This window comes from Lethenteron reissneri, chromosome 12 (genome assembly GCF_015708825.2).
Source record: "Lethenteron reissneri isolate LAM-NWPU_2019-01 chromosome 12, ASM1570882v1, whole genome shotgun sequence".
NCBI classification, from domain to species: Eukaryota; Metazoa; Chordata; class Hyperoartia; order Petromyzontiformes; family Petromyzontidae; genus Lethenteron; species Lethenteron reissneri.
Genome location: NC_083790.1, coordinates 11,200,833 through 11,225,658, shown reverse-complemented (window position 1 = coordinate 11,225,658; position 24,826 = coordinate 11,200,833). Strand labels below are relative to the sequence as shown.

Sequence of the window (24,826 nt, the reverse complement as noted above, 5' to 3'; positions counted from 1 at the left end):
TCTGTATGCTTAAATAAGCATTAGGCGATGTTCATTTATTACATGCGGTTCAGAACCAGTGGTTCAACTTTCACAATCCCAGTTTCTCCATAGGACGACTACTGTTAACTTCCGACCACGTGGTACACAATTTATCAACCCCAGAGATGTCGGGATTTGAAATTGCGACTTTCCGATTACGAGGTCGAGCACTTTACCGCAGCACCTCCTGGCAGGACGGGTAGAAATAATACAGCCAGTGTCTAAACGCCATTTGCAGCTCTGAGCCGCAAGTGTAAAATCCACATTGCCATGGTGGAAGCTATGTATTTCCAAAGATCGGAAAACACATGTAGTACATTTAACATGAAGTAAATATGTAAGATACAAAAGAATCATGCTATAATGCAATGTCTTTATGGTGCATCTTAACACTTCCTGTGAGTGGCGCGGGTGGGTTTATGATTGCCCCATCATGATACAATTGTCATGATTTTGGATGACTGTTCGATTTAAGAATTAAGTGTTTTTGTAACACTGTTGTAAATATAGCGACTTCTTGTGACTGGAGAGGTCACGTGAAACTAGCAAGTTAGCAACGTATGTAAATAGATAAGAAAAAAATATATTGGTGTTTGCAAATCAATGCATATATTAGCGATAGATTTAATGCATTGTTACTGCCCTGACCTATAAGCATTGTAATGTAAATTAACATTATTTAGAAACACCATCGCTTCACTTCGGCCACAGAGAGGGAGTGAAGGAGATGGAGGTATGGAACTGTTACCCAAGGATTGGACCGAGACCTGAACCGCAAAAAACCTTGTCGATCCAAGAACAGCTCTGCAAGGCCCAGCTCTAGTTTATTTTATTGTGACAAACACGGCATGAGCAGGCCATCGTGAGACGCCTCACCCATTTGTTTCTCAGGTTTTAACATCTAGGAGCTGTGGCACGTGCAGCTTGATGATTAAAAAACCAAAACGTCACTCTTCTCGTCGGTGGTCCTAAAGCGAGTGCCTGAAATTCCATTGTCCTATGGCAGCTGAGAATCACTCCATGGTGGTTTAGGTTTGAATGTTTCCCCTGAATTTGAGCTTCGCTTCTTTCTGATCGTGAGCTGAGCGCTCTCACCACAGCAGCATCTGGCCACAATTGAGTGAACCGTGCCCATTAATGTGAACGACGGTGTCTGGCAGAGGATGACAACTATTGACTTTACACAAAAGAGTTATTGTTCAGATATTACAGACCATGCAGACTCAGGAGTTCAGAAATATAGGCTGTATCTGGCCACCACTTCGTGACAATGCAAAGTTTGTGATGAAACGCAAACTATGAAAAGCTCCCGGCCGTATGCCCCTTAGGGATTTTTAAAGACCTGCCAACAAAACCGAGAGGGTGGCTATTCCTGACCCTAGCGATGCATTATTCACATACCCTGGGCCACATTAGCCCCTATTACCATTTGCGGCTGGATTAAATTAAAGCCGGATGGCGGGCTTGCCTTGCGGGGGAATGGCTAGCTCGGAGCAACACACATTTACTGAAATTACTAAAGAATAATACAACTCATTGCCCGGCCAGTTAAGATTGAGCGCATTGCTAACAGGCGAAAGTGCTAAGCATTTCAGAAGCCTTCTTTTTTGTTGCCAGGCATGCATTGGGATATTAACTCAAATAAACGTATACATGCGCAGAGATCCCCCATGTAACCTATCGGCGAGCACCTGTTAAGGTCGGGAGTGCGGAACCACACAGGGATCAGCATCTTCCCAGTCCTGATATCGACACATCGCCACACTAAGTGCCCGCCCATGGTAGGCCGAGTGAACCTAAAGAAGTCTCAGGCCAGGACCAGATAAAAAAATTGTCACCGGTGATGTGCAGCATGACCAGGAATCAAACGTGGGCAGATCAGGATTGTATTCCAGTTCATCAACCACTATGCCACCCAATACATATCCAACTTTTGAAATACTGGATTTGTTTACTTCTCAACGTTCGTTCCCGCTCCGAGTAATTGCCCATCTCTGCCTGACAGGTGATGCGTTCTCCCATCCTTAGGGGTCTTCATTTTTTGGGAACAAGAAACAACAGCAGCTGCATGGCACTAAAAATGGTGGCACACACGCCGCACTGTTTCATCAACGTCCCTCAACTCAACCTGCACTCCCTCATCAATGTCACTCAACTCAACCTGCACTCCCTCATCAATGTCACTCAACTCAACCTCCACTCCCTCATCAATGTCTCTCAACTCAACCTGCACTCCCTCATCAATGTCTCTCAACTCAACCTGCACTCCCTCATCAATGTCACTCAACTCAACCTGCACTCCCTCATCAATGTCCCTCAACTCAACCTCCACTCCCTCATCAATGTCTCTCAACTCAACCTGCACTCCCTCATCAATGTCTCTCAACTCAACCTGCACTCCCTCATCAATGTCACTCAACTCAACCTCCACTCCCTCATCAATGTCACTCAACTCAACCTGCACTCCCTCATCAATGTCTCTCAACTCAACCTGCACTCCCTCATCAATGTCTCTCAACTCAACCTGCACTCCCTCATCAATGTCACTCAACTCAACCTGCACTCCCTCATCAATGTCTCTCAACTCAACCTCCACTCCATCATCAATGTCTCTCAACTCAGCCTGCACTCCCTCATCAATGTCTCTCAACTCAACCTCCACTCCCTCATCAATGTCACTCAACTCAACCTCCACTCCCTCATCAATGTCACTCAACTCAACCTGCACTCCCTCATCAATGTCACTCAACTCAACCTGCACTCCCTCATCAATGTCCCTCAACTCAACCTCCACTCCCTCATCAATGTCACTCAACACAACCTGCACTCCCTCATCAATGTCTCTCAACTCAACCTCCACTCCATCATCAATGTCTCTCAACTCAACCTGCACTCCCTCATCAATGTCTCTCAACTCAACCTGCACTCCCTCATCAATGTCACTCAACTCAACCTGCACTCCCTCATCAATGTCTCTCAACTCAACCTCCACTCCATCATCAATGTCTCTCAACTCAACCTGCACTCCCTCATCAATGTCTCTCAACTCAACCTACACTCCCTCATCAATGTCACTCAACTCAACCTCCACTCCCTCATCAATGTCTCTCAACTCAACCTGCACTCCCTCATCAATGGCACTCAACTCAACCTGCACTCCCTCATCAATGTCACTCAACTCAACCTCCACTCCCTCATCAATGTCTCTCAACTCAACCTGCACTCCCTCATCAATGTCTCTCAACTCAACCTGCACTCCCTCATCAATGTCACTCAACTCAACCTGCACTCCCTCATCAATGTCTCTCAACTCAACCTCCACTCCATCATCAATGTCTCTCAACTCAACCTGCACTCCCTCATCAATGTCTCTCAACTCAACCTACACTCCCTCATCAATGTCACTCAACTCAACCTCCACTCCCTCATCAATGTCTCTCAACTCAACCTGCACTCCCTCATCAATGTCACTCAACTCAACCTGCACTCCCTCATCAATGTCACTCAACTCAACCTCCACTCCCTCATCAATGTCTCTCAACTCAACCTGCACTCCCTCATCAATGTCACTCAACTCAACCTCCACTCCCTCATCAATGTCTCTCAACTCAACCTGCACTCCCTCATCAATGTCACTCAACTCAACCTGCACTCCCTCATCAATGTCCCTCAACTCAACCTCCACTCCCTCATCAATGTCACTCAACTCAACCTGCACTCCCTCATCAATGTCACTCAACTCAACCTGCACTCCCTCATCAATGTCACTCAACTCAACCTCCACTCCCTCATCAATGTCTCTCAACTCAACCTGCACTCCCTCATCAATGTCTCTCAACTCAACCTGCACTCCCTCATCAATGTCACTCAACTCAACCTGCACTCCCTCATCAATGTCTCTCAACTCAACCTGCACTCCCTCATCAATGTCTCTCAACTCAACCTCCACTCCCTCATCAATGTCACTCAACTCAACCTGCACTCCCTCATCAATGTCTCTCAACTCAACCTGCACTCCCTCATCAATGTCTCTCAACTCAACCTGCACTCCCTCATCAATGTCACTCAACTCAACCTCCACTCCCTCATCAATGTCTCTCAACTCAACCTGCACTCCCTCATCAATGTCTCTCAACTCAACCTGCACTCCCTCATCAATGTCACTCAACTCAACCTGCACTCCCTCATCAATGTCTCTCAACTCAACCTGCACTCCCTCATCAATGTCACTCACTCAACCTGCACTCCCTCATCAATGTCCCTCAACTCAACCTCCACTCCCTCATCAATGTCACTCAACTCAACCTGCACTCCCTCATCAATGTCACTCACTCAACCTGCACTCCCTCATCAATGTCCCTCAACTCAACCTCCACTCCCTCATCAATGTCACTCAACTCAACCTGCACTCCCTCATCAATGTCCCTCAACTCAACCTCCACTCCCTCATCAATGTCACTCAACTCAACCTGCACTCCCTCATCAATGTCACTCAACTCAACCTCCACTCCCTCATCAATGTCACTCACTCAACCTGCACTCCCTCATCAATGTCCCTCAACTCAACCTCCACTCCCTCATCAATGTCACTCACTCAACCTGCACTCCCTCATCAATGTCACTCAACTCAACCTCCACTCCCTCATCAATGTCACTCACTCAACCTGCACTCCCTCATCAATGTCCCTCAACTCAACCTCCACTCCCTCATCAATGTCACTCACTCAACCTGCACTCCCTCATCAATGTCCCTCAACTCAACCTCCACTCCCTCATCAATGTCACTCAACTCAACCTGCACTCCCTCATCAATGTCCCTCAACTCAACCTCCACTCCCTCATCAATGTCACTCACTCAACCTGCACTCCCTCATCAATGTCCCTCAACTCAACCTCCACTCCCTCATCAATGTCACTCAACTCAACCTGCACTCCCTCATCAATGTCACTCAACTCAACCTGCACTCCCTCATCAATGTCTCTCAACTCAACCTGCACTCCCTCATCAATGTCACTCACTCAACCTGCACTCCCTCATCAATGTCCCTCAACTCAACCTCCACTCCCTCATCAATGTCACTCAACTCAACCTGCACTCCCTCATCAATGTCACTCAACTCAACCTGCACTCCCTCATCAATGTCACTCAACTCAACCTGCACTCCCTCATCAATGTCACTCAACTCAACCTGCACTCCCTCATCAATGTCACTCAACTCAACCTCCACTCCCTCATCAATGTCACTCAACTCAACCTCCACTCCCTCATCAATGTCTCTCAACTCAACCTGCACTCCCTCATCAATGTCACTCACTCAACCTGCACTCCCTCATCAATGTCACTCAACTCAACCTGCACTCCCTCATCAATGTCACTCAACTCAACCTCCACTCCCTCATCAATGTCACTCAACTCAACCTGCACTCCCTCATCAATGTCACTCAACTCAACCTGTACTCCCTCATCAATGTCTCTCAACTCAACCTGCACTCCCTCATCAATGTCACTCAACTCAACCTGCACTCCCTCATCAATGTCTCTCAACTCAACCTGCACTCCCTCATCAATGTCTCTCAACTCAACCTGCACTCCCTCATCAATGTCACTCACTCAACCTGCACTCCCTCATCAATGTCACTCACTCAACCTGCACTCCCTCATCAATGTCACTCAACTCAACCACCACTCCCACATCAATGTCACTCAACTCAACCTGCACTCCCTCATCAATGTCACTCACTCAACCTGCACTCCCTCATCAATGTCACTCAACTCAACCTGCACTCCCTCATCAATGTCACTCACTCAACCTGCACTCCCTCATCAATGTCACTCACTCAACCTGCACTCCCTCATCAATGTCACTCACTCAACCTGCACTCCCTCATCAATGTCACTCAACTCAACCACCACTCCCTCATCAATGTCACTCAACTCAACCTCCACTCCCTCATCAATGTCTCTCAACTCAACCTGCACTCCCTCATCAATGTCCCTCAACTCAACCTCCACTCCCTCATCAATGTCTCTCAACTCAACCTGCACTCCCTCATCAATGTCACTCAACTCAACCTGCACTCCCTCATCAATGTCCCTCAACTCAACCTGCACTCCCTCATCAATGTCACTCAACTCAACCTCCACTCCCTCATCAATGTCTCTCAACTCAACCTGCACTCCCTCATCAATGTCACTCACTCAACCTGCACTCCCTCATCAATGTCACTCAACTCAACCTGCACTCCCTCATCAATGTCACTCAACTCAACCTCCACTCCCTCATCAATGTCACTCAACTCAACCTGTACTCCCTCATCAATGTCTCTCAACTCAACCTGCACTCCCTCATCAATGTCACTCAACTCAACCTCCACTCCCTCATCAATGTCTCTCAACTCAACCTGCACTCCCTCATCAATGTCACTCACTCAACCTGCACTCCCTCATCAATGTCACTCAACTCAACCTGCACTCCCTCATCAATGTCACTCAACTCAACCTGCACTCCCTCATCAATGTCCCTCAACTCAACCTCCACTCCCTCATCAATGTCACTCAACTCAACCTGCACTCCCTCATCAATGTCCCTCAACTCAACCTACACTCCCTCATCAATGTCTCTCAACTCAACCTGCACTCCCTCATCAATGTCCCTCAACTCAACCTGCACTCCCTCATCAATGTCACTCAACTCAACCTCCACTCCCTCATCAATGTCTCTCAACTCAACCTGCACTCCCTCATCAATGTCACTCACTCAACCTGCACTCCCTCATCAATGTCACTCAACTCAACCTGCACTCCCTCATCAATGTCACTCAACTCAACCTGTACTCCCTCATCAATGTCTCTCAACTCAACCTGCACTCCCTCATCAATGTCCCTCAACTCAACCTACACTCCCTCATCAATGTCACTCAACTCAACCTGCACTCCCTCATCAATGTCTCTCAACTCAACCTGCACTCCCTCATCAATGTCACTCACCTCAACCTCCACTCCCTCATCAATGTCACTCAACTCAACCTACACTCCCTCATCAATGTCACTCAACTCAACCTCCACTCCCTCATCAATGTCACTCAACTCAACCTGCACTCCCTCATCAATGTCCCTCAACTCAACCTGCACTCCCTCATCAATGTCACTCAACTCAACCTCCACTCCCTCATCAATGTCACTCAACTCAACCACCACTCCCTCATCAATGTCACTCAACTCAACCTGCACTCCCTCATCAATGTCACTCAACTCAACCTCCACTCCCTCATCAATGTCACTCAACTCAACCTGCACTCCCTCATCAATGTCCCTCAACTCAACCTGCACTCCCTCATCAATGTCACTCAACTCAACCTCCACTCCCTCATTAATGTCTCTCAACTCAACCTGCACTCCCTCATCAATGTCACTCAACTCAACCTCCACTCCCTCATCAATGTCACTCAACTCAACCTGCACTCCCTCATCAATGTCCCTCAACTCAACCTGCACTCCCTCATCAATGTCACTCAACTCAACCTCCACTCCCTCATCAATGTCTCTCAACTCAACCTGCACTCCCTCATCAATGTCACTCACTCAACCTGCACTCCCTCATCAATGTCACTCAACTCAACCTGCACTCCCTCATCAATGTCACTCAACTCAACCTGCACTCCCTCATCAATGTCCCTCAACTCAACCTCCACTCCCTCATCAATGTCACTCAACTCAACCTGCACTCCCTCATCAATGTCCCTCAACTCAACCTACACTCCCTCATCAATGTCTCTCAACTCAACCTGCACTCCCTCATCAATGTCCCTCAACTCAACCTGCACTCCCTCATCAATGTCACTCAACTCAACCTCCACTCCCTCATCAATGTCTCTCAACTCAACCTGCACTCCCTCATCAATGTCACTCACTCAACCTGCACTCCCTCATCAATGTCTCTCAACTCAACCCGCACTCCCTCATCAATGTCACTCAACTCAATCTCCACTCCCTCATCAATGTCACTCAACTCAACCTGCACTCCCTCATCAATGTCTCTGAACTCAACCTCCACTCCCTCATCAATGTCACTCACTCAACCTGCACTCCCTCATCAATGTCACTCAACTCAACCTGCACTCGCTCATCAATGTCACTCAACTCAACCTGCACTCGCTCATCAATGTCACTCAACTCAACCTGCACTCCCTCATCAATGTCACTCAACTCAACCTCCACTCCCTCATCAATGTCACTCACCTCAACCTGCACTCCCTCATCAATGTCACTCAACTCAACCTGCACTCCCTCATCAATGTCACTCAACTCAACCTGCACTCCCTCATCAATGTCACTCAACTCAACCTCCACTCCCTCATCAATGTCACTCAACTCAACCTCCACTCCCTCATCAATGTCACTCAACTCAACCTCCACTCCCTCATCAATGTCACTCACCTCAACCTGCACTCCCTCATCAATGTCACTCAACTCAACCTGCACTCCCTCATCAATGTCACTCAACTCAACCTGCACTCCCTCATCAATGTCACTCAACTCAACCTGCACTCCCTCATCAATGTCCCTCAACTCAACCTGCACTCCCTCATCAATGTCCCTCAACTCAACCTCCACTCCTCATCAATGTCACTCAACTCAACCTGCACTCCCTCATCAATGTCACTCACTCAACCTCCACTCCCTCATCAATGTCACTCAACTCAACCTGCACTCCCTCATCAATGTCACTCAACTCAACCTCCACTCCCTCATCAATGTCACTCAACTCAACCTGCACTCCCTCATCAATGTCACTCAACTCAACCTGCACTCCCTCATCAATGTCACTCAACTCAACCTGCACTCCCTCATCAATGTCACTCAACTCAACCTGCACTCCCTCATCAATGTCACTCAACTCAACCTGCACTCCCTCATCAATGTCACTCAACTCAACCTGCACTCCCTCATCAATGTCACTCAACTCAACCTGCCACTCCCTCATCAATGTCACTCAACTCAACCTGCACTCCCTCATCAATGTCACTCAACTCAACCTCCACTCCCTCATCAATGTCACTCAACTCAACCTCCACTCCCTCATCAATGTCCCTCAACTCAACCTCCACTCCCTCATCAATGTCACTCAACTCAACCTGCACTCCCTCATCAATGTCCCTCAACTCAACCTCCACTCCCTCATCAATGTCACTCAACTCAACCTGCACTCCCTCATCAATGTCACTCAACTCAACCTGCACTCCCTCATCAATGTCCCTCAACTCAACCTCCACTCCCTCATCAATGTCACTCAACTCAACCTGCACTCCCTCATCAATGTCACTCAACTCAACCTCCACTCCCTCATCAATGTCACTCAACTCAACCTGCACTCCCTCATCAATGTCTCTCAACTCAACCTGCACTCCCTCATCAATGTCTCTCAACTCAACCTGCACTCCCTCATCAATGTCACTCAACTCAACCTGCACTCCCTCATCAATGTCCCTCAACTCAACCTCCACTCCCTCATCAATGTCACTCAACTCAACCTGCACTCCCTCATCAATGTCACTCAACTCAACCTCCACTCCCTCATCAATGTCACTCACTCAACCTGCACTCCCTCATCAATGTCCCTCAACTCAACCTCCACTCCCTCATCAATGTCACTCACTCAACCTGCACACCCTCATCAATGTCACTCAACTCAACCTCCACTCCCTCATCAATGTCACTCACTCAACCTGCACTCCCTCATCAATGTCCCTCAACTCAACCTCCACTCCCTCATCAATGTCACTCAACTCAACCTGCACTCCCTCATCAATGTCCCTCAACTCAACCTCCACTCCCTCATCAATGTCACTCACTCAACCTGCACTCCCTCATCAATGTCCCTCAACTCAACCTCCACTCCCTCATCAATGTCACTCAACTCAACCTGCACTCCCTCATCAATGTCACTCAACTCAACCTGCACTCCCTCATCAATGTCTCTCAACTCAACCTGCACTCCCTCATCAATGTCACTCACTCAACCTGCACTCCCTCATCAATGTCCCTCAACTCAACCTCCACTCCCTCATCAATGTCACTCAACTCAACCTGCACTCCCTCATCAATGTCACTCAACTCAACCTGCACTCCCTCATCAATGTCACTCAACTCAACCTGCACTCCCTCATCAATGTCACTCAACTCAACCTGCACTCCCTCATCAATGTCACTCAACTCAACCTCCACTCCCTCATCAATGTCACTCAACTCAACCTCCACTCCCTCATCAATGTCTCTCAACTCAACCTGCACTCCCTCATCAATGTCACTCACTCAACCTGCACTCCCTCATCAATGTCACTCAACTCAACCTGCACTCCCTCATCAATGTCACTCAACTCAACCTCCACTCCCTCATCAATGTCACTCAACTCAACCTGCACTCCCTCATCAATGTCACTCAACTCAACCTGTACTCCCTCATCAATGTCTCTCAACTCAACCTGCACTCCCTCATCAATGTCACTCAACTCAACCTGCACTCCCCTCATCAATGTCTCTCAACTCAACCTGCACTCCCTCATCAATGTCTCTCAACTCAACCTGCACTCCCTCATCAATGTCACTCACTCAACCTGCACTCCCTCATCAATGTCACTCACTCAACCTGCACTCCCTCATCAATGTCACTCAACTCAACCACCACTCCCACATCAATGTCACTCAACTCAACCTGCACTCCCTCATCAATGTCACTCACTCAACCTGCACTCCCTCATCAATGTCACTCAACTCAACCTGCACTCCCTCATCAATGTCACTCACTCAACCTGCACTCCCTCATCAATGTCACTCACTCAACCTGCACTCCCTCATCAATGTCACTCACTCAACCTGCACTCCCTCATCAATGTCACTCAACTCAACCACCACTCCCTCATCAATGTCACTCAACTCAACCTCCACTCCCTCATCAATGTCTCTCAACTCAACCTGCACTCCCTCATCAATGTCACTCAACTCAACCTGCACTCCCTCATCAATGTCACTCAACTCAACCACCACTCCATCATCAATGTCACTCAACTCAACCTCCACTCCCTCATCAATGTCACTCAACTCAACCTGCACTCCCTCATCAATGTCCCTCAACTCAACCTCCACTCCCTCATCAATGTCTCTCAACTCAACCTGCACTCCCTCATCAATGTCACTCAACTCAACCTGCACTCCCTCATCAATGTCCCTCAACTCAACCTGCACTCCCTCATCAATGTCACTCAACTCAACCTCCACTCCCTCATCAATATCTCTCAACTCAACCTGCACTCCCTCATCAATGTCACTCACTCAACCTGCACTCCCTCATCAATGTCACTCAACTCAACCTGCACTCCCTCATCAATGTCACTCAACTCAACCTCCACTCCCTCATCAATGTCACTCAACTCAACCTGTACTCCCTCATCAATGTCTCTCAACTCAACCTGCACTCCCTCATCAATGTCACTCAACTCAACCTCCACTCCCTCATCAATGTCTCTCAACTCAACCTGCACTCCCTCATCAATGTCACTCACTCAACCTGCACTCCCTCATCAATGTCACTCAACTCAACCTGCACTCCCTCATCAATGTCACTCAACTCAACCTGCACTCCCTCATCAATGTCCCTCAACTCAACCTCCACTCCCTCATCAATGTCACTCAACTCAACCTGCACTCCCTCATCAATGTCCCTCAACTCAACCTACACTCCCTCATCAATGTCTCTCAACTCAACCTGCACTCCCTCATCAATGTCCCTCAACTCAACCTGCACTCCCTCATCAATGTCACTCAACTCAACCTCCACTCCCTCATCAATGTCTCTCAACTCAACCTGCACTCCCTCATCAATGTCACTCACTCAACCTGCACTCCCTCATCAATGTCACTCAACTCAACCTGCACTCCCTCATCAATGTCACTCAACTCAACCTGCACTCCCTCATCAATGTCACTCAACTCAACCTGTACTCCCTCATCAATGTCTCTCAACTCAACCTGCACTCCCTCATCAATGTCCCTCAACTCAACCTACACTCCCTCATCAATGTCACTCAACTCAACCTGCACTCCCTCATCAATGTCTCTCAACTCAACCTGCACTCCCTCATCAATGTCACTCACCTCAACCTCCACTCCCTCATCAATGTCACTCAACTCAACCTGCACTCCCTCATCAATGTCACTCAACTCAACCTGCACTCCCTCATCAATGTCACTCACCTCAACCTGCACTCCCTCATCAAAGTCACTCAACTCAACCTCCACTCCCTCATCAATGTCACTCAACTCAACCTCCACTCCCTCATCAAAGTCACTCACCTCAACCACCACTCCCTCATCAAAGTCACTCAACTCAACCTCCACTCCCTCATCAATGTCACTCAACTCAACCTGCACTCCCTCATCAATGTCACTCAACTCAACCTGCACTCCCTCATCAATGTCTCTCAACTCAACCTCCACTCCCTCATCAATGTCACTCAACTCAACCTGCACTCCCTCATCAATGTCACTCAACTCAACCTGCACTCCCTCATCAATGTCTCTCAACTCAACCTGCACTCCCTCATCAATGTCACTCACCTCAACCTCCACTCCCTCATCAATGTCACTCAACTCAACCTGCACTCCCTCATCAATGTCACTCAACTCAACCTGCACTCCCTCATCAACGTCACTCAACTCAACCTGCACTCCCTCATCAATGTCACTCACCTCAACCTCCACTCCCTCATCAATGTCACTCAACTCAACCAGCACTCCCTCATCAATGTCACTCACTCAACCTGCACTCCCTCATCAATGTCACTCACCTCAACCAGCACTCCCTCATCAATGTCTCTCAACTCAACCTGTACTCCCTCATCAATGTCTCTCAACTCAACCTGCACTCCCTCATCAATGTCACTCACCTCAACCTGCACTCCCTCATCAATGTCACTCACCTCAACCTGCACTCCCTCATCAATGTCTCTCAACTCAACCTGTACTCCCTCATCAATGTCTCTCAACTCAACCTGCACTCCCTCATCAATGTCCCTCAACTCAACCTACACTCCCTCATCAATGTCACTCAGCTCAACCTGCACTCCCTCATCAATGTCACTCAACTCAACCTGCACTCCCTCATCAATGTCTCTCAACTCAACCTGCACTCCCTCATCAATGTCACTCAACTCAACCTGCACTCCCTCATCAATGTCACTCAACTCAACCTGCACTCCCTCATCAATGTCCCTCAACTCAACCTCCACTCCCTCATCAATGTCACTCAACTCAACCTGCACTCCCTCATCAATGTCTCTCAACTCAACCTCCACTCCATCATCAATGTCTCTCAACTCAACCTGCACTCCCTCATCAATGTCTCTCAACTCAACCTGCACTCCCTCATCAATGTCACTCAACTCAACCTGCACTCCCTCATCAATGTCACTCAACTCAACCTGCACTCCCTCATCAATGTCCCTCAACTCAACCTCCACTCCCTCATCAATGTCACTCAACTCAACCTGCACTCCCTCATCAATGTCCCTCAACTCAACCTACACTCCCTCATCAATGTCTCTCAACTCAACCTGCACTCCCTCATCAATGTCCCTCAACTCAACCTGCACTCCCTCATCAATGTCACTCAACTCAACCTCCACTCCCTCATCAATGTCTCTCAACTCAACCTGCACTCCCTCATCAATGTCACTCACTCAACCTGCACTCCCTCATCAATGTCTCTCAACTCAACCCGCACTCCCTCATCAATGTCACTCAACTCAATCTCCACTCCCTCATCAATGTCACTCACTCAACCTGCACTCCCTCATCAATGTCACTCAACTCAACCTGCACTCCCTCATCAATGTCACTCAACTCAACCTGCACTCCCTCATCAATGTCACTCAACTCAACCACCACTCCCTCATCAATGTCACTCAACTCAACCTGCACTCCCTCATCAAAGTCACTCAACTCAACCTGCACTCCCTCATCAATGTCACTCAACTCAACCTGCACTCCCTCATCAATGTCACTCAACTCAACCTGCACTCCCTCATCAATGTCACTCAACTCAACCTGCACTCCCTCATCAATGTCACTCAACTCAACCACCACTCCCTCATCAATGTCACTCAACTCAACCACCACTCCCTCATCAATGTCTCTCACCTCAACCTCCACTCCCTCATCAATGTCTCTCAACCCAAGTTCACGATGAAAAAATCATAGCCTCCAGGAAATAACTATTTGAAGGTGGGCGAGTGGATTGAGTGGATCAAGTGGCTCATAATGGCCATGTTAGAACAATGAGCCAGCAGCACTGATATCTTGAGTTCACACTCTAAGGTTTTTTCGGTAAAGTCACGTAGGTAAAAATAAAAAATAAAAATAAAAGAATAAATAAAGTGATTTATTATTTTATTTCTCTTATTATTTCTATTATTTTTATTACTTATTTTTATTTTTACCTACGTGACTTTACCGAAAAAACCTAAGAGTATGAATCCTTGGAGTCACGAAAGCTTCAAATCTAGAATCTTGAGTTTAATTAAATCAGGTACTCAAGGGCAGTGAATCAACGGTCTCAGCCCAGTCACATATGAATGCACAAAAACACTTATGAAATGTGTGGTTTGTCACTTCAATTAAGCTTGACAAGGCCTCGAGGCATGACATTTCTAAACACTGTACGATCGAAATAACATTTTTTTATCAGTGTCTCCATGTTCATTGACAGCTCTGGGTAAGAGATGGAAATTGTACATCTCAATAGCAGGGCAAGTCTCTTCACTGGATGGTCACTGTTCACTTCACATAATTTGGTACGCATTTTATAGTCCCCGAAAAAATCCGGGGCCGAAATAAACTCTGATCAGAATTTGAACTTGAGGTCTTCTAATGGCGAGATGTGCGCTCTACCACATTCCCACTCAGGTGGTTCACTTTTCATTCTTCACTGCATAAAGTAACGCAGACGGCGCCCAGCACGAGATTCCTCGTGCCGACTTAAGAGGCGAACATCTTTCGTCCAAGTGTAACTGGAGCACGTGGCTTCCACATGGAGCAATGCCTCCACCTGGTGGCCTCTCTAAGCAAGTTCAGTCAATGTTCCAGAGTACAGGGAGGCACCAAAACAAACATCCCCAATATAATTCTTGACTTAAAGCTTTCGCGACTGCAGGAATTCATATTCTTTGGGTCTTTCGATAAAGTCACGTAGACAGAACAATACAATAATAAAAATAAATAAAAATAAAGTGAATACAAAATTATTAAAATATCACGACATTTCGATTGCAACACAAGCATCGCCATCAGGATGTTCCATCTACGTGACTTTACCGAAAGACCCAAAGAATATCCCCCATATAACCTCAACGGACATTTGGGGCAAGTGCTGCTAGGCAGCACCTATGAAGGCCGGGACAGCACATGAGGGGGTGGGTGGCCAGCACCACGCAGGGCCGCCTTTGTCTCCTGACTGGCGATGTTTACACACCGAACCAGGTACTCATTTAGGGCCAATTTGAGGCACAACACCGACCACAAAAAAACTCAACACGTTTGTCAATATGGCTGTGGCCTTCCAAAAAAATACCGTTGTGACGTTTTGGCCAATGGTTTTGCATGCTCTGAAGGTCTATTGCCCGAAACGTCGTCATATATTATTAATTTTAAGGCCCACTGTTTTGAACGAACGTGCGAGTTGTGCTTGTCCACTACTGCCAACACCGAATCATATGTTAAGTTTGATGTTTCTACACACGCATGGTGGTACTGTGCTATGTGCACAGCAGCGCTGTACAGCAACTTCAGTTGCTTCGCAAAGCATCCACAATGCAGGAACACCGCTCCAAGCCAGATTCATTAACTAAACTAAGAAACTAAATAGTATTTTATCGGGAAAGGCCCACTGAGCTATATAGCTTTTTCAGGAGCGACCTGGCCAGATATGATAGTCCAACGAAGTGGCTTGTCGCGTGGAAATTTCGAGCAGCCAAATACTCTGAACTCGCGTTGATTCTAAATGTGGGTGGGGAAAACAGGAGGACCCGGAGAAAAATCTGCACGACCACGGGGAGAGAACATACAAACTCCTAATATACAGGTATCAGGGTCGGGATTAAACCCACAACTTTCTGCATACCAGGCGAGGTAGTTAACATCTCGCCACCGCGGCACCCTCGAGTGCAGCGGGAGATCCTCTGAGGCAATGGGCAATGTTTGGCATTCTGCAATAAATGGAATATTATATAATGATTAAATTGTATTTCTATTTACAAGTAATTAACACCCAACATATTTAAAGCACTCTGAAGCCCTTTGTTGGGTTTGCTGCGCCTTATAAAACATAAAAAATTACAATAATAACACACAACACCTGGTAAAGCTAATTGGCGGCTCTTGAGATGTTGTCTTGTGAACGCATCTTACCTCGATGTCGTGGGAGCTTTTGAAATCATTGAGGAGCGATCTTTCAATCTCTTCCCACCGAAGGAAAGAATCCTTCTGTAATCACAAGGGGACAAATGTGGAGGCTGGCATCTTGAAAACAGACAGACCCCCTTTTTCGAACACTGAACATCTGGGTAAGCATTTCTAACGGCTAGACTAAACCACTACTTCACTACAAATTCGCGTAAGAGGCCTCGGACAAGGCCGCATGATAGGGGCTTCTCATAACGACCCGGGCGGTGGTCAACAGTGGTTGCCCTATGGAAAGATTGGTCCTCGTCGTAAGAATGTGGAATTTACATGAGTGGCGCTGGCTTGCAAACAGAAATGAGTGACCGCATTGCTCGAGAGTTAGGGAGACGCTGTGGTTTCACAGAAGGCGGAAAGGCTTGGTGTCAGGGTTGGTGGACCATGCGAAGACCATGTGCACACAACACCTGTGCTGATGGTGATAGACTGAATGGGAATATATTGGCATCAAGAAGAATGCAAATATGAAGATACAAATGTGATGAAGGTGATAATGATTTGACAAAGAATGTAACGTTGACGATGTAATGATGCAATGAAGAATGTAACAATGATGAGCAATGGAAATGTTCCATTAATGCAGACGATGAATCACATGAAAATACTTTAACAGTGATTATAATGAAGGTGAAGCGGATGATGGAAAAAGGATAAAATAAAAAACAGTAAAGCGGACAACACAGGCCGACAATGATGCGATGAGTAATGTGGACTCAATGAAATGACAAAGTATGATGATGGAGTGTAACAGTGAGGGTGAATAAGGATTCTACTAGCCAGTTGAGGGCAGATGAGTGACGCTCACAACAAGCGGAGCAGCTGGCAGCTAAAACAGAGCAATTCGGTACAAGTAGGGAGCACAAGTGGTGCATCTGCCAGTGATCTCAGTCAACCCATGGCACCTGTGTCTTTCCAATGACCTCCTAGCAGCGAGCTTTCGACGTACTTCACGTGGCCTCAAGGTGCAACTAAACTGGCACAAGTGCTGTGGTGACATCACCACCACTTAGTGGCGAATAGCGGTTGTTGTTGTTGTTGTGCGGAGACCCACCATGTTCTGTGCCTGGTGCACCGACTGGTCGCAGAAGGGCATCCGCACGTGATCACTGTCCCACGTGGCCTTAAAGTGACGTGGGAAAGGTTGAGGTCGCTCTCCATCTTTCAGGTGGTCAAGCTGCAGCACACAGACACATACATATGTACATGCAAAAACAAAGTTCCCCACATAGCCTTTAAAATATTGTTGGGCAAGTCCTGCTGACGAGCACCTATGTTAGGGCCGGCACGCTGCACAAGAGGGTGGGTGGCCAGCACCCGACCCAGCTGCCTCCGTCTCCCCAGTAATGATGTTCACACAGCGCACCAGGTGCCAATTTAAGTCCGAGTCGACCTACGCAAAGTCCAGGACCAGTTCCCATGTTTTTCAGTGCTTTTTGTTGTTTTTATTTAACCCACAACACAGATTCGCGTGCAGGAAACATGCGGATGGAAGCCACACCCTCTGGGCAATTCTCCACCTAGTAGGGGCCGGTTAGAGTTCACCGGATTCTCTTCTCTACGAGGGCAGGGTCAATGATCGGGAGCTGAAGATGACATTCTCCACTGTTATTGGTCATGAGCAGGAATAGAACTCGTGTCGCCGGATTTGTAATGCAGTGCGCTAAGCACCGCACTGCCGCTCCCCGTAATTCATGAACTCAAAAAAACAAACGGATGAGGCGAGACTAAACATTCCGAGGTTGGGTTTAATGTGGGAATGTCCATAGCAGTGAAACTGAACTGTTGCTGCGGATTGCAGCCTTAGGGCGTGGGTGGAGATTGCGTGTTCTCGCTCCGACGGCACCTCAATAGCCAGAACAGCGTGACCACAACAACGACCTCCGACAGCCGCACAAACCCAGCGTCAGGCCAGGAGCGTGCGTGACAGGATCTCAATGCACGTAAACAAGCACGATCCAAATTCGGTTTCCCAATATCAGATCGAGAGAAGAAAGGTGGATTTACGATTGCGATCCTGAAATGAAGCAATCGGAACTTCCTTTGTGACACACCGAGGTCACAGAGGCTGGAAACGTTTGAGTTTATTTAATTTGTTACACGGATGGTCCCATTTAGCCAGTTTCCTGGCAATTTTTCAAAGGGATATCCATGAGTGTACGTGAGCACAGCAGCGACAAAAACAAAATCCATCAATATTGCAGAGAACGTGGAATATTGCACAACAAATGAGGCATTTGAAATTCCTCAACAAAATATGAGAGCAAGGGGTGCCAGGAAATAAGAGGTACAAGTACAAGGGAGCTGTAACAGGGACACAGGCAGCAGAGGTTGCATGGTCACCTGTCTAGGCCATTAAGGAGCGGTGCGCGCATCATGAATTTGTCTCAATGGCCAAGCAGTGCACCAAAAACTATGGCTCGACTGTTTCTCAGCAGCTACGATACAGTTTCTCAGGTGATGCCCAAACCAAATATAAAAACTATTGTGAATCTTGCAGTATGACCACGCAGCAGCACACACCACTATCGCCCCCTACTGTGAAAACTTGGTGGGACTTTCCTGAAAAATTGCACAGCACCAACGTAGCATCACCAAATTTAAGTCTCCAACCCTTTTAAACACTCACACTCCTGCCTATTTACATGCAATGAAGGGCCATTGCTATACTTTTTCTTTTAAAGCTACGTTATTGATGAATGTGTCAAATTGTTTTCTACTTGTGCTTCTTGAAAAGAGTCACGCGAGTTCGTGACACTTTCCTGGGTAAACAAGCGTTACACCGCACTGCCTGCGTGCAATCGAAGGGTCAAGCAGCAGTCCCATGCCCGTCTGTGACCACCACCACCCCCAACACTCTATTGACTTGCTACCGTGGGACTTTGCAAGGCAGATTGATGTGCGTTTAAACGACTTATTTTAAGGTAGCGACTAATCAACATTGAGAGGTGTTTCCTGAAGTTGCAGGAGAGCTGGGAAGTGTCTCCCTTGCAGGAGGAGATGATTAAAACTTTTATGTATACACATGTACACGAGGCACATGCATGCACAAAAAAAAACAAAGATTACCGACACAGCCTACATAGAATGTTGGGGTAATTGCGGTTAGGAAGTACCTCCTAAGTCAAGCAAGGCCCCCAATCACAATCAGGTGGGGAGGTCAGCACCGTGCAAAGCCGCCTTTATCTCACCAATGCTGATGTTCACACACCATACGAGCTTCACGTACGACTTCGTCAAACTTATGGGAAACCAAGAATTGGGTTACGTGGCACTTGTTGTGCATGGCCGGAAAAATGAACATAGTTTGCTGGGATAATAGTGCAGTCGGTGTGAAATAAGTTCAACATACATACAAAATCACTACCCAACTGCTGGAAGTCCACAGAAGTCGTCCTATTGAGAGAATGCCCCCTGCTGTTGCAATATTGAATATGCACCGCTGACTCGGGGCCACCAATGGCCTTGGAGCACCACACAAAGTTTGAGCGGCACCTCATGCCACTCGGCCTCCCCCTCCACAACAGTGCGCTTTACACGTACGCTTGGCCTTTTCTCTAATCATGCAAGTATGTCAACAAGACGACATTCCAATTGGGAATGCTCACTGTAATTAGCTGAACCACTCTTTGGTCACGGGCCTCTAAAGTCCCTTAAACAGGCCTTGTTCATCTTGCCTTTCTATACCCGGCAAGCAATGTTCTTTGCAAGTCAAACAAAAAATATTTAATTCCTTCAGTTGGTGTTAGCAGAAGTAAAAAAGCAATAAATAAAGTAATCAAATAAATCCTTGGGTCGCGACTATGAACTAGTTACGAGGAAACCTAGTTTAACAATGCATGCCTACGTGGATTTGAATGCAGATTCTCAGCATTGCCTTGGTGTACCGACATGGTATTAGCACTCGGCAACCCCACCATCTCTTTGTTGTCCTTCCCCTGCACCTCCAATTATCACGGTTGGCTACGTACGGTGCGAAAGAAGTCCAACATACATATGCGAATGTGTCCAAGAATGAAATGAAAGGAACTCACCATGACTGCGACTTTGTGGGTTTTACTTGGTTGGAGCTTGGGCAGGTATATCCCATGTGCTCCGATGCTCGCACCTTGAGTCGGGTTGTTGTTGAAGTGCGAGTGGTTTCCACCACTGGAGTTCGTAGGCGAAGTCACGCTAAATGTAGGTGGAATTGGGTGCGCACCCATAACATGCACACAAAAATAGATCGACTCTCATTACCCAGGTCACCGGGTCAGCAATCGGTGTTTCCAAGTCACGGTGTATCGCCACTCAATCAATGGATGGTGCTCATATTCATTGGCAGGATTGAAACAGTGATGGAAATTCCACATTCCCTTGGCAGTGGCCAGCTTTCAATTGGAGGACAATCAAGACCATTACCTCCCTACAAAGCACTACTCACTCCATTGACACAAAATGGGTGAGAAGCCGCATTGTCCACCCAAGGGATTTCAACTTGCAACCTTTAAATGGCGAGCTGAGCACTCTAACCAGTATCAGTGGTTACAAGCACCAGTTAAGTATGCTCAAACTGAACACTATTTTTTATTTTACAAGGTAAGGCCCACTGAGTTGTATAGCTCTTTTTCGGTAAAGTCACGTAGGTAAAAAATAAAAGAAAATGAAAACAACTAAATTAAATCACTACGTTTCGGAAGCAACACAAGCCTCCGTCTTCACGTGGAACTGCCACAGTAAAATTACTGTAGTGAATAAAGAGAGCGGTTTAGAGAACTGTGATTATATATGTTTAGAAAACCGTGATTATATAGGTACCCTAAAAATCACGGTTATCTAAACAGCTCTCTTTATTCACTACAGTAATTTTGCTATATATTAATAGCTGATCGCTAACCACACTTGCCCCAAAAGTCTTCCGACTATAAGCGGGATCTTCATTTGAAGCTTTCGTGACTGCAGGAATCTATACTCTTTGCTTCTTTCAGTATTTTATACCTACGTGACTTTACCGAAAGAACCAAAGAGTATAAGGGGATCTTTGTCATAATACGGCCTTTTTGTCAATCCGCTGCTACACCAGGGCTTCCATACACCTTACAGTTCACAGGGGTTATATGACCATACTTTACCAAACTGGTCAGTGCGAGTTGGTGAAGGCAGGGAGCGGATTCATCGAGCACTACAATTCATTTTTATGCACCGTCCCCTGCAGAAAACTTTGGCACCAAAACGTGTAAAAATTAACCCGTGAAAACAAAGCTTTTCACTATAAATCCTTTATATGCGTGGCATCGGTTTTATTTTATTATTCATTTCTGTTTTTCTTGAGTAAGAGTTTCATTTTTATCACATTGGTATTTTAAATTAAATATGAATTTTTTTTTTCCTAAAAAGTGGAACATTTTGGAAAAAAAATTTTCACGAACATTAATTGTCACGCACAACGAGTCTGTGTGCAAAATGTCAGCTCGATTGGATCACGGGAAGTGGGTTAAAAAACGACCGAAAGATTTGCACGGTCGTAAGCGCGCAAGCAAGCAAGTGAACTTAATATAAAGGATTAAAAAATACGTGCCTTAAAAAATAGCTGGTGAGCCCACTGGTTACTATTGCCTCACAATTTGAAAAAATCGTCGCAATCTGGGGATCATAATACAAATAAACAATCCATTTGCTTGTTGTCCCTTTTGTGTGTCTCGTGAACACCATCGCATTTGTAAGGGTTGTGTCAATTGTATTTCCTGCACCGTTCGTAGTCTGACTGGCATGTGCTCCTTACAACTTGCTGCGACTCGTTCATTTTATTGATTCACTGAATGGTAACAAGTGTGCAGATTCACATACAGATTGAATAAATCATAAAAGGTCTTCCAAGCAGTTTGAAAGTGTATCTCAAGTTCAAGAACCGATGTTAATCAATAAAGCGATAACTTAGTATCCATATAGTCGACACACGCAGATTGTATTAATTGCAGCGCCACCACACTTTCTGCACAGCGGCACAAACCTTGCACAAACGTTGCACTTTGCTCACCAACAAACAGAATGCAAGTCGGCAAAGAAATATTTAGTACCCGTGCTTCTTGGGTGGTGATTGATCCATGGAGTCTTGGTCAAAAGCCTTAGAGGATTTCTGCCCCGTTCCACAGCTGGTGCTCGATGGTGAACCCATCGCTCCCTTGACATTCGAGGTGCTTGCCCGCTCCGCTGGGTTCAACTTGTCCGAAGGGTGACCTCTTGTGTTTGTCCCCTGTGGGGGGTCACGGGTACCGGCCCCCGACTGGCCTTGGTTACTAGCCATGGTCTCACTCGACGCAGGGTTGCAACCATCGCTGTTTGCATCCTTCCTCTGTGCCTGCTCAAGCATATCATTCACACCAAAAATGTCATTCTTAAGAGCTGGTATTATCAGAATTACGTTAGAAAAATAACAATTACAAAAGGTTTCATCTTCTTGGTTCTTTCGGTAAAGTCACGCAGAATGGAAATAATAAAAAAATAAAAACAAAACATAATAAAATCATTCTCACGACGTTTCGGCCACAACGCAAGCAGCCGTCCTCAGGTGTAGAGTCATTCAGACTCTGTCTTCTCGACAGACCTGTTCTTCACCTGAGGACGGCTGCTTGCGTTGTGGCCGAAACGTCGTGAGAATTATTTAATGTTTTGTTTTTATTATTTCCATTCTGCGTGACTTTACCGAAAGAACCAAGAAGATTAATCCCTGCAGTCACGAAAGCTTTAAATCGAAATTACAAAGGTTTTAACAATCACGGTTGCGGAGCATATGTCCAAATGCCCAACATTCCAAGTAGCCAGCAACAACCAGCACTTCACACAGCTAAAGTTTCCCGAGGTGCGACAGCATTTTGAGATGAGCATCGGATGCAAGTTTTAAGTTGTCGCAAAACTGACAGAAGGGGACACAAAGACAGCAGCAGAAGGCGTTTGTCATTGAGGCAACAGGAGAAGTTCTAGGCCCTACAGGAAGGACAAGTGCTCAAAATAAAGAAGCCATTGAGAAGGGCTAGGGGAGTGAAATTAGGCAGAAGCAGAGCAGCCGGAAGATGGTAACAGTAAGAGGAAGATGAAAACACGTGTTCTATGGTGAATTGATAGTGGTAAAATGATGTCTATGACAACAGAACTAGAACCAATTAGGGAGAGCAGTGGTGCAGAACACACTACACTGAGAAGGCGGTGTTAGACTTCTGGTGAGCATCATTTCGTAAAATTTTCAATGGAGAGGACCCTATAGACTCGACAGAATCATTACAGAACAGGCAGTAGCAGAAGGTTCTGTGCAGAATTAAGAGCTTACAGAAGAGGCCAAAATGGCAGTGGAGTGGATTCAATCAGGAAAGGCAGTGGGAATGTGGTGTTCCTGATGAGAAAGGAGGAGGCCATCGCATGCTGACGGAGTTACACAAGATGATCAAACGTGCTTGGAATATTCTTAGGTGTTTTCGGTAAAGTCACGTAGGTAAAACATCAAAATTAATAAAAATAATAAAATAAAGATCACGACGTTTCGGAGGCAACACAAGTCTCCGTCATCAGGTGGGACAGTCACAGCCAGATCAGCTGCATCAAGTGAGGCAATGATTCAAGATGTAATCCCTTAAAAGCGAGTTGAGGGATTACATCTTGAATCATTGCCTCACTTGATGCAGCTGATCTGGCTGTGACCGTCCCACCTGATGACGGAGACTTGTGTTGCCTCCGAAACGTCGTGATCTTTATTTTATTTTATTATTTTTATTAATTTTGATGTTTTACCTACGTGACTTTACCAAAAACACCTAAGAATATGATTCCTTGTAGTCACGAAAGCTTCAAGTCTAGAATTAGTGTTTGGAATAGGCAACAGCTGCCACAGGACTGAAATAAGGGAATCGCCATACCATCAAAAAGAGTGCAGCGTTGCGCATTGTAGGTAAGGCATTTACTAGAATACTGCTAAATAGGATAAAGAATCATACATAAAAACAATTGAGGGCAAAATCAGTGAGGATTTCCATCGGGGAGAGACTGCAGTGATCAGATCTTTACAGTAGGACAGATGATAGAGAACAGTAGGGAGTATTTGGAGTTTTAGATTTCCTTTGTAGACTTAAACAAGCCTATGACTGTGTGGTGGAAGGTTCAGTGGGGACTGCCAGGCTGCTACAGCATCCCAGGTGAGATGGCATCTGCTTCAAAACTGGGACGGTACAAAGGGGCGAGACATCAGAATGATTTTGATTTGAAGCTGTTGTGACTGCAGAAATCCATACTCTTTGGTTCTTTCGGTAAAGCCACGTAGGTAGAAAAAGG

General features: G+C 46.5%; 1 protein-coding gene across 1 annotated transcript in view; it reads right to left on the bottom strand.

Annotated features, from left to right (window-relative positions):
• The window catches only part of PARG (poly(ADP-ribose) glycohydrolase), a 149,850-nt gene that overhangs the window by 111,818 nt on the left and 13,206 nt on the right, over positions 1-24,826 (bottom strand). Inside the window, 4 exon segments of the mRNA XM_061550711.1 lie at positions 16,481-16,555; positions 17,583-17,705; positions 20,563-20,701; positions 22,585-22,865. Coding sequence (XP_061406695.1) covers positions 16,481-16,555; positions 17,583-17,705; positions 20,563-20,701; positions 22,585-22,865 — 618 coding nt within the window.